This window comes from Tachyglossus aculeatus, chromosome 6 (assembly GCF_015852505.1).
Source record: "Tachyglossus aculeatus isolate mTacAcu1 chromosome 6, mTacAcu1.pri, whole genome shotgun sequence".
In the NCBI taxonomy this organism is placed as follows: domain Eukaryota; kingdom Metazoa; phylum Chordata; class Mammalia; order Monotremata; family Tachyglossidae; genus Tachyglossus; species Tachyglossus aculeatus.
The window spans coordinates 2,845,244-2,859,340 of record NC_052071.1 but is presented as its reverse complement, the minus strand read 5'-3'; the positions used below and the strand labels follow the sequence as shown (position 1 = coordinate 2,859,340).

General features: G+C 50.3%; 1 protein-coding gene across 1 annotated transcript in view; it reads left to right on the top strand.

The window, feature by feature from the left end:
• The window catches only part of LOC119929662 (vascular endothelial growth factor receptor kdr-like), a 222,786-nt gene that overhangs the window by 48,357 nt on the left and 160,332 nt on the right, over window positions 1-14,097 (top strand). Inside the window, exon 2 of the mRNA XM_038747850.1 lies at window positions 12,654-12,750. Within this exon, the coding sequence (XP_038603778.1) occupies window positions 12,654-12,750 (97 nt within the window). The remainder of the gene's footprint in view (window positions 1-12,653; window positions 12,751-14,097) is intronic.

Genomic DNA, 14,097 nt, shown 5'->3' with positions numbered 1-14,097 from the left:
ATCAATCAATCAATTGTATTTATTGAGCACTTGAAGACAGCAGGTGGGCGAACCCAGGCGATTGCAAGAGGGCCCAGCCCCTCGGCTTGTCCGGATGCCTGAGTCTCAGACCTTGTCATCGGAACCCAATAAGATGCATTCTCGGAAAGTATTTAAAAAGGCTCATATTCCCCAAATCGGACACAGAGGCACAGAGAAGTTAAGCGGCTTGCCCAGCAGACAAGTGGCGGAACTGGGATTAGAACCCACGTCCTCTGACTCCCAAGCGTGTGCTATTTCCACTAAGCAGTGCAGTGTCCCTTTTACACCCACTTAAGTAGTTGCTGCTTAGACTGTGAGTCCCATATGGGACAGGGACTGTATCCGGCCCAAATAACATGAATCTACGCCAGTGCTTGACGCATAATAAGCGCTTAACGAATACCATATGAAGTGTGGCTAGATAAACTGAGATAGATGCGATGGAGATCTAAATGAATGGACATCCACAGAACCCTAAGAACACGAATGACAGTGACTTTGAGTCGTCTACTACAGAGATATGTCTGCCGAAGGGTACTGAAATGATGAGTTCCACCAGAATCAAAGTTCCTTGAGTTCCTGGAGGGCAGGGAACGTGTCTACTAACTCTGTTGTCCTCTCCTAAGCCTTGAGTACGGTGCTGTGTACACAGTAGATTGTAAGCTTCTGAAGGGCAGAGATCATGTCCACCAACTCTGTAGTCCTCACCCAAGTGCTCAGGAAATTTCTCTGCATGAAATAATGCTAATTCATCAGTCAAGCAAGGAGAAATTTCTGTCCTGCCGAATGTATCCTGTCAAAGCCACCTCCTGCTTCTTGCGTGCCGCCCCGTCCTGGTCCCGGGAGGTGCGACGGGGGTGGGAGAGATGCAGAATTCCAGAAAGATCAATTTTCCAATTTGGTGTTTATGCTCTTTGAGAGAAGGAGGCTGCCTGCCCTTACTAAGCTCTGGGACGGACGACTCCAGACCATCTGGTGACTCCCCCGGTTCTTCGCGTGTGGATTCGGACTCTGTATCACCCCACAGCCCCTGCCTGGTAAATATTTCTTGTTTGGCTCGGGTGCTGTAACTGCTGGGACCCTGGAATTTCCCATGTGGCTGAGGAAATTCTGAAACGCCTAGAACCACATCGCCCCAAGGCTGCGTGCACAGTGGGCTAGTAGTGCCCCGGCCCCGGCTCAGGGCCAGCAGCCCTGTGGGTCTCGGCCAGTGGCCAGGGGTCTGTGTCCTCCCGCATCGTGGGGATCCTGGGGTCAGGATTCTGGGCTTGACATGGCTTCGCGAAGGGCGTCTCCGGGATACCAGGGTGACTCCCTAGGGAGCATCTTCCCTTCCTCCATTTCTTCCTTCACCAGGTGCCATCTAGGCCTGAGGCCAGCATCTTCCCCTCACCGAGGAGTTGGGGCAGAATTAATAATAATAATAATGATGATGGCATTTATAAAGCGCTTACTATGTGCAAATCACTGTTCTAAGCTCTGGGGAGGTTGCAGGGTGATCAGGTTGTCCCACAGAGGGCTCACAGTCATAATCCCCATTTTCCGGATGAGGGAACCGAGGCCCAGAGAAGTGAAGTGACTTGCCCGAAGTCACACAGCTAAGTGGCGGAGCCGGGATTTGAACCCCTGACCTCGGACTCCAAAGCCCGGGCTCTTTCCACTGAGCCGAGTCCTGTTTCTACTGCTGTCCCCTGGGGAGGGCTTTATCAAAGCCATCTTCTGCCCATCTTTTAGACTGTGAGCCCACTGTTGGGTAGGGACTGTCTCTATGTGTTGCCAATTTGTACTTCCCAAGCGCTTAGTACAGTGCTCTGCACAGAGTAAGCGCTCAATAAATACGATTGATTGATTGATTGCCCAAGCAGCTGGGCAGACACCCTCAAGGATGGGCCACTGGGGCATAACAAGCCTTCTCAGGATTTGTTCCACTCTCCCCCTCCTCCCTATGATGTCACCCTACCCCGCTACAATATAACACATCCCCTGCCCACAAGAGAGGAGGAAGACATTCAAATGAAGTACAGATATGTATATAAGTGCCATGGGGCTGAGGGTGGAATGAATTTCAAGTGCTCAAAGGCGACAGATCCCAATGTAAGGACGACGCAGATGGGAGAGGGAGTGGAGGAAATGAAGGCTTAGTTGGGGAAGGCCTCTTGGAAGAGAGATGCTTGTCGTAAGGCTCTGAAAGTAGGGAGAGTGAGTTTCAGGACAGAGGCAAGATTTGAACGAGCGGCCGGTGGCAGAATAGGTGAGATTGAGGTACGGCAAATAGGTTGGAATTAGAGGAGTGAAGTGAGTGGGCTGGGTTGGAGTAGGAGAGCGGCGAGGTAATAATAATAATGGCATTTATTAAGCGCTTACTATGTGCAAAGCACTGTTCTAAGCACTGGGGAGGTTACAAGGTGATCAGGTTGTCCCACCAGGGGCTCACAGTCTTAATCCCCATTTTACAGATGAGGTAACTGAGGCACGGAGAAGTTAAGTGACTTGCCCAAAGTCACACAGCTGGCAATTGGCGGAGCCAGGATTTGAACCCATGACCTCTGACTCCAAAGCCCGGGCTCTTTTCCACTGAGCCACGCTGCTTCTCTAATATAGGTAATATAGGGAGGGGCAAGGTGATTGAGTGTCTTAAAGCCAGGAGTTTCTTCTGTTTGATGTGGAAATGGATGGGCAACCATTCTTTTAATTCTCCCCCTCATCCCCCTCTCCATCCCCCCGTCTTACCTCCTTCCCTTCCCCACAGCACCTGTATATATGTATATATGGTTGTACATATGTATTACTCTATTTATTTATTTATTTATTTATTTATTTTACTTGTACATTTCTATCCTACTTATTTTATTTTGTTGGTATGTTTGGTTCTGTTCTCTGTCTCCCCCTTTTAGACTGTGAGCCCACTGTTGGGTAGGGACTGTCTCTATGTGATGCCAATTTGTACTTCCCAAGCGCTTAGTACAGTGCTCTGCACATAGTAAGCGCTCAATAAATACGATTGATTGATTGATTGATTTTAATAATAATAATGGCATTTATTAAGCGCTTACTATGTGCAAAGCACTGTTCTAAGCCCTAGGGAGGTTACAAGGTGATCAGGTTGTCCCTTGGGGGGCTCACAGTCTTAATCCCCATTTTACAGATGAGGTAACTGAGGCACAGTTAAGTGACTTGCCCAAAGTCACACAGCTGACAATTGGCAGAGCCGGGGTTTGAACCCATGACCTCTGACTCCAAAGCCCGGGCTCCTTCCACTGAGCCACGCTGCTTCTCTTTTGAGAAATGAGGAAACAGCGACTGAGCCGTTGCTTAGAAAAAATGATCCGGACAGCAGCGTGGAGTAGGGTCTGAAGTGGGGAGAGACGGGAGGTGGGGAGGTCAGCAAGGAGGATGATGCAGTAATAATAATAATAATAATAATGATAATAATAAATAATAATAATAATGATGGTATTTGTTAAGCGCTTACCATGTGCAAAGCCCTGTTCTAAGCGCTGGGGGAATACAAAGCGATCAAGTCCCACGTGGGGCTCACAATCTTAATCCCCATTTTGCAGATGAGGTAACTGAGGCCCAGAGAAGTGAAGTGACTTTCCCAGAGTCACACAGCTGACAATTGGCAGAGTCGGAATTTGAACCCATGACCTCTGACTCCAAAGCCCGGGCTCTTTCCATTGAGCCACGCCGCATCTCCATAATAATCACGGCATTTATTAAGTGCTTACTATGTGCAAAGCACTGTTCTAAGTGCTGGGGAGGTTATAAGGAGATCAGGTTGTCCCACAGGGGGCTTACAGTCTTAATCCCCATTTTGCAGATGAGGTAACTGAGGCCCAGAGAAGTTAAGTAACTTTCCCAAAGTCACACAGCTGACAATTGGCAGAGCTGGGATTCGAACCCATGACCTCTGACTGCAAAGCCCGTGCTCTTTCCACTGAGCCACACTGACTTCTAAAAAAATAATGGTATTTGTTAATGATAGCATTTATTAAGCGCTTACTATGTGCAAAGCATTGTTCTAAGCGCCGGGGAGGTTAACAAGGTGATCAGGTTGCCCCACGGGGGGCTCACAGTCTTCATCCCCATTTTCCAGATGAGGTAACTGAGGCCCAGAGAAGTGAAGTGACTTGCCCAAAGTCACACAGCTGATAAGTGGTGGAGCCGGGATTTGAACCCATGACCTCTGACTCCAAAGCCCGGGCTCTTTCCACCGAGCCGCGCTGCTTCTAATCAAGGCGGGATAGGATAAGGGCCTGGTTCAGTAGGGTAGCAGATTGAATGGAGAGGAAAGGGTGGATTTTAGCGATGTCGTGAAAGTAGAACCGACAGGATTTGCTGGCGGAGTGAATTGAACGAAAGAGATTGATTTGAGGATAACACCAAGGTCATGGGATTGTGAGATAGGGAGAATGGTAGTGTTTTCCACAGTACGGGAAAGACATGGGGAAAACTGGGTTTAGATGGGAAGGTGAGGAGTTCTGTTTTGGAAATGTTTAGTTTGAGGTGTTGGCGGGACGTCTAAGTAAAGATGTCCTGGAGGCAGGAGGGAATACGAGACTGCAGTGAAGGAGAGATATCAAGGCTGGAGGCTGGAGTTTTGGAAATCATCCACAGAGAGATGGAAGTTGAAGAGGAGGGAGCAGAAGGAGAACAGAAGGGGACCCAGAATTGAACAGTAAGGGACTCCCACAGTTAGAGGGTGGGATGCAGGGGAGGAGCCCACTAAAGAGACTGAGAAGGAGCAGCCAGATTTATTAGGAGAACCAGGAGAGAGAACAGCGTCAGTGAAGCCAAGGTTACCCCAGAGAATCAGAGAATACGTGTGTGGGCATGGGTGCTTATTCATTCGTTCATTCAATCGTATTTATTGAGCGCTTACTGTGTGCAGAGCACTGTACTGAGCACTTGGGAAGTACAAGTATGAAAATATTTAATATGAATCAGGAAGCAGCATAGCCTCCTGGAAAGAGCACAGCCCACCTTTTAGACTGTGAGCCCACTCTTTTAGACTGTGAGCCCACTGTTGGGTAGGGACTCAACATGTCGAAGACTGAGCTCCTTGTCTTCCCTCCCAAACCTTGTCCTCTCCCTGACTTTCCCATCTCTGTTGACGGCACTACCATCCTTCCCGTCTCACAAGCCCGCAACCTTGGTGTGATCCTCGACTCCGCTCTCTCATTCACCCCTCACATCCAAGCCGTCACCAAAACCTGCCGGTCTCAGCTCCGCAACATTGCCAAGATCCGCCCTTTCCTCTCCATCCAAACCGCTACCCTGCTCATTCAAGCTCTCATCCTATCCCGTCTGGACTACTGCACTAGCCTTCTCTCTGATCTCCCATCCTCGTATCTCTCTCCACTTCAATCCATACTTCATGCTGCTGCCCGGATTATCTTTGTCCAGAAACGCTCTGGACATATTACTCCCCTCCTCAAAAACCTCCAATGGCTACCGATCAATCTGCGCATCAAGCAGAAACTCCTCACCCTGGGCTTCAAGGCTGTCCATCACCTCGCCCCCTCCTACCTCACCTCCCTTCTCTCCTTCTACTGCCCAGCCCGCACCCTCCGCTCCTCCACCACTAATCTCCTCACTGTACCTCGCTCTCGCCTGTCCCGCCATCGACCCCCGGCCCACGTCATCCCCCGGGCCTGGAATGCCCTCCCTCTGCCAATCCGCCAAGCTAGCTCTCTTCCTCCCTTCAAGGCCCTGCTGAGAGCTCACCTCCTCCAGGAGGCCTTCCCAGACTGAGCCCCTTCTTTCCTCTCCCCCTCGTCCCCCTCTCCATCCCCCCGTCTTACCTCCTTCCCTTCCCCACAGCACCTGTATATATGTATATATGGTTGTACATATTTATTACTCTATTTATCTATTTATTTATTTATTTTACTTGTACATTTCTATCCTACTTATTTTATTTTGTTGGTATGTTTGGTTCTGTTCTCTGTCTCCCCCTTTTAGACTGTGAGCCCACTGTTGGGTAGGGACTGTCTCTATGTGATGCCAATTTGTACTTCCCAAGCGCTTAGTACAGTGCTCTGCACATAGTAAGCGCTCAATAAATACGATTGATTGATTGATTGATTGATTGACTGCCTCTATATGTTGCCAACTTGTACTTCCCAAGCGCTTAGTACAGTGCTCTGCACACAGTAAGCGCTCAATAAGTATGACTGATGATGATGAAAGTCAGGGGACCTGGGTTCTAATCCTGTCTCCGCCATCTATCTGCTGCGTGCTCTTGGGTAAGTCAGTGAACTATTCTATACCTTAATTTCTTCATCTGTAAAATGGAAAGTCAATACCTGCTCTTCCTCACCTTTAGGCCATGAGCCCCATATGGGACAAAGACTGTATCAGATCCTTTTAACTTGTACCTAGCCCAGTGCCTAGTAAGTGCTCAACAAATGCAATTATTATTATTTTAAGGTATGTGAGTGTCTACCTATGAAGAGTAGCCAGAACGTGCTTTAATGATGGTGGTAAAATAGTAGCCACTATCCCCACCGCCCGGCCCGGAGCTGGCAAAAACCGAGCCCTTTTCTGGACCCAAGGTGGGCTTTGAGTCAGCTAGGTGTGGGGAGTTCCTGCGATGGTCCAAGCTATCAATCAATCAATCGTATTTATTGAGCGCTTACTGTGTACAGAGCACTGTACTAAGCGCTTGGGAAGTCCAAGTTGGCAACATATAGAGACAGTCCCTACCCAACAGTGGGCTCACAGACTAGAAGGGGGAGACAGAGAACAAAATCAAACATATTAACAAAATAAAATAAATATCACCGTTTGGGCCCTCTTCCTTAAACGGGGCTTCTCCAGACAACCCTAGGAAGAATGGCATCACTGGCTAGCTTCCCCTCCCCTGCCCACCCCCAAGTGCACTCATTGTGAGACTATCTTTTAGACTCCATCTTCTCTGCTGTTTTGATGGGCAAGGCGTGGAAGTGACGGGGGAGAGGAGGAGAGTGGGATTGCCTTGGGGCCGGAAGAGATTCTGCTGGGAGCTCTGGGAGAGATGCCGGCCTTTTTCCAGTCTTTTGAGAAGCAGCGTGGTCCAGCGGAAAGAGCCCGGGCTTTGGAGTCAGAGGTCATGGGTTCAAATCTCGGCTCCGCCAACTGTCAGCTGTGTGACTTTGGGCAACTCACTTAACTTCTCTGTGCCTCAGTTACCTCATCTGTAAAACAGGGATTAAAAAACCGTGAGTCCCCCATGGAACAACCTGATCACACTGTAACCTCCCCAGCCCTTAGAACGGTGCTTTGCACATAGTAAGCGCTTAACAAATATCATTATTATTATTATTAGTCTTCAAGGGAATCCCAGGGGGATGGGAGGCTCGGTGCTCACTCATGTGTATAGTAATAATAATAATGATGGTATTTGTTAAGCGCTTAATCCGCCAAGCTAGCTCTCTTCCTCCCTTCAAGGCCCTACTGAGAGCTCACCTCCTCCAGGAGACCTTCCCAGACTGAGCCCCCTCCTTCCTCTCCCCCTCCCCATCCCCCCCGCCTTACCTCCTTCCCTTCCCCACAGCACCTGTATATATGTATATATGTTTGTACATATTTATTACTCTATTTTACTTGTACATATCAATTCTATTTATTTTATTTTGTTAGTATGTTTGGTTTTGTTCTCTGTCTCCCCCTTCTAGACTGTGAGCCCACTGTTGGGTAGGGACTGTCTCTATATGTTGCCAACTTGTACTTCCCAAGCGCTTAGTACAGTGCTCTGCACACAGTAAGTGCTCAATAAATACGATTGATTGATTGATTGGGGGGATACAGGGCGATCAGATTGTCCCACGTGGGGCTCACAGTCTTAATCCCCATTTTACAGATGAGGGAACTGAGGCCCAGAGAAGTGAAGTGACTTGCCCGAAGTCGCCCAGCTGACAGTTGGCGGAGCTGGGATTTGAACCCATGAGCTCTGACTTCAAAGCCTGTGCTCTTTCCACTGAGCCACGATGAGTGGTGTGTGTGTGTGTGTGTATGCATGTACATCTGTGGCTGGGGAAAAGTGGCCCACATCCTGTAACTCCAGAGGGTTGGAAGGTGTGATTTGATAAGCAGTGGGAGGGATTGTTTTAGTGGCTGCCAAGTCTGGTTAAGCAGGGCGTGTTGTGGGGGGGTTCCCAGTCCCACCCAAGGCCCCAGAGAGCTAGACACCAAGAGAGGTAATGGCTTCACACCAGAGGGGCCGGGCTGCTTTATAGACCCTCCTGCTGGGCCCTGAATTCAGCTGGAGTGCTCAAAGGGCTCCAGCAGCAGCAAGGAAGGTTGGGGTTGATTCCAGGCCTGCGGGCTCTGGGGAATCAGCTGCCAGGGGTGCGGGGGGGGTGGCCAGGTGAGGATGGGACAGGGCTTTGGTAAAATCAAAGTGTTGTAATTCAGGGGGCATTGGTTAGAAAAACCCAGCAGGTGAGGTGAAACCACAAATACCACCCACGTCCTTCCCCTGGCCTGGAATGCCCTCCCTCCGCACATCCGCCAAGCTCGCTCTCTTCCTCCTTTCAAAGCCCTACTGAGAGCTCACCTCCTCCAAGAGGCCTTCCCAGACTGAGCCCCCTTTTTCCTCTCCTCCTCCCCACCCCCCGCATTACCTCCTTCCCCTCCCCCCAGCCCCTGTATATATGTCTGTACAGATTTATTACTCTATTTATTTTACTTGTACATATTTACTATTCTATTATTTTACTATTCTTTTAGACTGTGAGCCCACTGTTGGGTAGGGACTGTCTCTATATGTTGCCAACTTGTACTTCCCAAGAGCTTAGTACAGTGCTCTGCACACAGTAAGCGCTCAATAAATACGATTGATTGATTATTTATTTTATTAATGATGTGTATATAGCTCTGATTTTATTTATTCTGATGGCATTGACACCTGCCCACTTGTTTTGTTTTGTTGTCTGTCTCCCCCTTCTAGACTGCGAACCCGTTGTTGGGTAGGGACCGTCTCTAGATGTTGCCAACTTGTACTTCCCAAGTGCTTAGTACAGTGCTCTGCACACAGTAAGCGCTCAATAAATACGATTGAATGAATGAATGAATAATAATAATGATGATGATGGTATTTTGAAGCGCTTACTATGTGCAAAGCACTGTTCTAAGCACTGCAATGGCAGCTACTTTCAAAGCATCCTGGGATGCCTGAGCTGGTTCCTCCAGGGGCAGACCAGAGGGGCAGGGGAACGCTCTGCTTGGGAGAATTTGGGGATGTAACACACATACCGAGAGACCCCCGTTGGAGAGGCCCTCCTTATGTTGCCGACTTGTACTTCCCAAGCGCTTAGTCCGGTGCCCTGCACACAGTAAGTGCTCAATAAATGTGCTTGAAGGATTGAATGAATGTCCCCACTGGGTCTTCTCGTTGCTCAGTTGTCAGCTGCAACCGAAGCCACTGGCCCTGACTGCACCACAATCACAACCCAAATGAATGATGACCCCATGATGACCTGCTGGGCTAGACCAGACCCCACCGGTCATCCCCTCAGCACATCCCGTGCTCGCAGGCTCCAGGGTGTCCTGACCGCTTCCAAAAGGGAAATGGAGTTGCAGGGGTGGGCCTCCCACAGAGGACAGCGTCAAGAAGAGGGACATCAGGAGGAGCTCGGCGGCCCCGTCGATATCCCCGTGACCAGGACAGCAAGTCAGTCAGTCAGTCAATCGTATTTATTGAGTGCTTACTGTGTGCAGAGCACTGTACCAAGTGCTTGGGAGACTACAATACAACAATAAGCAGCCACATTCCCTGCCCACAGCGAGTTTACGGTCTAGAAGGGGAGACAGACATTATATAAATAAATGAAGCGCAGATATGTACATCAGTGCTGTGGGGCCGGGAGAGGGGATGAAGACCCAAAGAGGTGCAGATGACAACAGATAGACGTGGTGCCTTGCCCCTTCTCTGCCAAACCCCAGTCCCAAAGCACTCCCCCTCCCACAGTCCCGCTCTCCTCCTCTCCCGGGTCGCTTCCAACATCTTCCCACTGACTATCCTCTGGAAGCTTGGTCCGGTTGGAGGAAATTGGGGCAGTTTTGCTCCCCTGCCTCCCGGGGCCGGCCCACGGCCCCTCCTGAAAAAACAGGCTCCAGGCCCGTAGGTCAGCACGTTGGCAGGACAGATATCGGAGCTGGCTGGGTCAGATCCCCGAGAAGCCGGGGGTATTGACCCCTGTTCCTGGGGAAGCCCCCTTTTCCTCTGCTTTGGCTCACTGGGGTTAAGTATGTGTGGGGAGGAGTGTTTGTGTGTGTGTTTGAGAGAGAACATGCGTGTGTGTGTGTAGGGGGAGGTAAGCTGTCCCATGCGGGTTGAAGGACCACCCCAGAGTTTCTCTCTGTTTACACTTTGATCCGGTTCTCCTCAGCCAGCCAAAGCAAACGCTCGAGAGAAAGGTAGCTCAGGAATATAAACACCGTGATTGGAAAACACTTTCTTCTGTGCAAACATTTTCACACGGCCTGGGAGAAATCTCACAAGACCCTGGCTCTCCGGCAACCCCGGGGGGGGGATAGGCGGGGGCCTCTCTTCCACCCTCCCCTTTCCCCCAGAGCAGGGCCAGGCTGCCTGGGTCCTCCCCACTGCCCACTACCCAATCCCTCAGTTTCTTTATTTGCAAAATGGGCGTTAAATGGGTTAAGTTCACTGTGAGCCCCATGTGGGACAGGGACAGTGTCTAATCTGATTGACTTCCATCTATACCAACACTTATACCCTAATATTAATTATATCTTTTATCTGCCCCGGCGCTAAATACAGTGCTTGGTACGTAGTGAATTCTCAACAAATACCACTTGTTATTAACAAGTACCACTTATTATTATTATTATTATTATCCTCATGCAGGAAGAAAATGGAACACTTTCCTGCTGTATCTTGGGCCAAGTGCGTGAGAAATGACCCTTCCTCCCCTCACTTGGCTGGAGGTGATTGGAAGAGGGGGGCAGAAACAGGACTTTTTTCCCCACTTAGTGCCCGGGATCTTTCCTGTGTAATGTTCCCTTCTCATCTGCCCATCCCCTTCTCCACTGGGCCCAAGGAATTGCCCATTCCATGGCTTGGATGGGAAGGGGTTTCTACTCAATCTCATCTTCTGTTCTTTTTGGAGCCACCCCCGGCTCCACACCCAGTCTGCCTCTCCCTCTCTCCTGGCTCTCTCTGGCGGAATCCGGAGGTCAGGAGCAGTGGTTCCCGGTTTGGATGAGGGATCCACAGTGACCAGTGGTCATTCCAAGGCGCGGGGGGTTTCTGGGACCAAGATCCCCGCTGAGACCGAATGGCTGGACATGGTTGACGGTCACTGAGGTCAGAATAGCCGCTGCCAGAATTGCCTCCTTTGCCATCACAAGGATGCCGGGAACTGGCTTCCCTCCTCCTTCCTTCCTTTTTCCTCTTCCCCACTCGGCTCCGGCTCCCTGCCTCTACTGCCTTTTTTCCTCGCCTTCCTGCCCGCTGGGAGGGATAGACCGGATGGCTGGCTGGGTCCTGATTTTGCTACCACCTGAAGCTCTCGAGGCAAAGTTACGGGTGGGACCCATCCGTCAGTCAGTGATATTTACTGAGCACTTGCTGTGTGCAGACCACTGTACTGAGTGCTTGGGAGAGTACTATACAGTAGAACCGGTTCCCTTCCCACGAGAAGCTTACAGTCCAGAGGGCCAGGAAAGCATGTTGGTTGCAAATGGGGGACAGCTCCTGGTATGCTTAAAATGGTATTTTGCAGTTCTTCCTGCCAGAGCCGCAGGCGGGGAAACATCGCCAAGGTTTGAGAGTCAAAGAAGAACACACAGGTTGCACGCAGATGCAGCAGGCAAACCCACCTCGGTTTTTTAGACTAGACCGTAAACATCTGGAATGCGGGGCTAATAATGATGATGGCATTTGTTAAGCGCTTACTGTGTGGCAAGCACTGTTCTAAGCGCTGGGGGAGATACAAGGTGACCAGGTTGTCCCACGTGGGGCTCACAGTCTTAATCCCCATTTTACAGGTGAGGGAACTGAGGCCCGGAGAAGTGAAGTGACTTGCCCCAAGCCACACAGCTGACAAGTGGCGGAGCCGGGATTAGAACCCGTGACCTCTGACGCCCCAGCCTGTGCTCTCTCCACTGAGCCACGCTGCTTCTCTAATCGTGTCTGCTAGCAGTATACCCTCCTCCCAAGAGAAGCAGCGTGGCTCAGTGGAAAGAGCACGGGCTTGAGAGTCAGAGGTCATGGGTTCGAATCCTGCCTCCCCCATATGTCTGCTGTGTGACCTTGGGCAAGTCACTTCACTTCTCTGTGCCTCAGTTCCCTCCTCTGTAAAATGGGGATTAAGACTGTGAGCCCCACATGGGACAACCTCATCTCCTTGTGTTTCCCCCAGCGCTTAGAACAGCGCTTTGCACATAGTAAGCGCTTAACAAATACCAACATTATTATTATTGTTATTATTTTGCTTAACAAATACCAACATTATTATTATTATTATTATTATAAGTGCTTAGTACAGTGCTCTGCGTGCGGCAAACACTCATTTAATACCACCGATTGACGGATTTCCTGCACTCATTTTCAGGTCTAGCCCTGGGGTCCCGCATTTCTTCCGAATGGTTCCCAAACGCCCAAGTGCTTCCTTCTGTCTTCCCAGGTCTCGCAGACGAGGACTTCCTGATGAAACCGGAATTGAGCTTCTCGGGGGAGCAGGTGGTGATTGAAGCTGGGACCACATTTGATGTGACGTGCAGGTACGGTGGCTTGGGTGGGAGGGAGGAACCCGGCTCCACCCTGAATCGGGACTTAGTACAGTGCTCTGCACACAGTAAGCGCTCAATAAATACGATTGATGATGATGATGATCATCATCATCAATCGTATTTATTGAGCGCTTACTGTGTGCAGAGCACTGTACTAAGCGCTCGGGAAGTACAAATTGGCAACACATAGAGACAGTCCCTACCCAACAGTGGGCTCACAGTCTAAAAGGGGGAGACAGAGAACAAAGCCAAACACACCAACAAAATAAAATAAATAGGATAGATATGTACAAGTATAATAAATAAATAAATAAATAGAGTAATAAATATGTACAACCATATATACATATATACAGGTGCTGTGGGGAAGGGAAGGAGGTAAGATGGGGGGATGGAGAGGGGGACGAGGGGGAGAGGAAGGAAGGGGCTCAGTCTGGGAAGGCCTCCTGGTGGAGGTGAGCTCTCAGCAGGGCCTTGAAGGGAGGAAGAGAGCGAGCTTGGCGGATGGGCAGAGGGAGGGCATTCCAGGCCCGGGGGATGACGTGGGCCGGGGGTCGATGGCGGGACAGGCGAGAACGAGGTACGGGGAGGAGATTAGCGGCGGAGGAGCGGAGGGTGCGGGCTGGGCAGTAGAAGGAGAGAAGGGAGGTGAGGTAGGAGGGGGCGAGGTGATGGACAGCCTTGAAGCCCAGGGTGAGGAGTTTCTGCCTGATGTGCAGATTGATTGGTAGCCATTGGAGGTTTTTCAGGAGGGGAGTAATATGCCCAGAGCGTTTCTGGACAAAGATAATCCGGGCAGCAGCATGAAGTATGGATTGAAGTGGAGAGAGACACGAGGATGGGAGATCAGAGACTCCTGGTCTTACCTGAATCGGGCAGTGAGGGCCAAGGCTGGGCGGTGAGGAAGGGGGCTAAGAAATGCAATCTGCCGGACAAATGCCCCCCATTCTTCCAGACTGCCTTCCCCCTCGTGAGGATCTGACGGCCAATTGTTTTGTAACTGCCTCACTTGGCTCAAGAAGGCTGGGCTTGGCTCCCAAGTTTCAAATCTGCCAATTCCCACCTTCAATGTATTAATAGTAACAATCGCATTTGTCAAGTGGAAAGAACCCGGCCCTGGGAATCAGAGGACTTGGGTTCTAGTCCTGGCTCTGCCACTAACCTGCCTTGTGACCTTGGACAAGTCACGGTACTTCTCTGTGCCTCTGTTTCCTCATCGGTAAAGTCGGAATTCGATACCTGTTCTCCCTCCCCTTGTCTGTAGGAAAGGACTTTGTCTGGCTTGATTACCTTGTCTCCACCCCAGTACTTAGTACAGTACTGCAGTAGAGAAGCAGC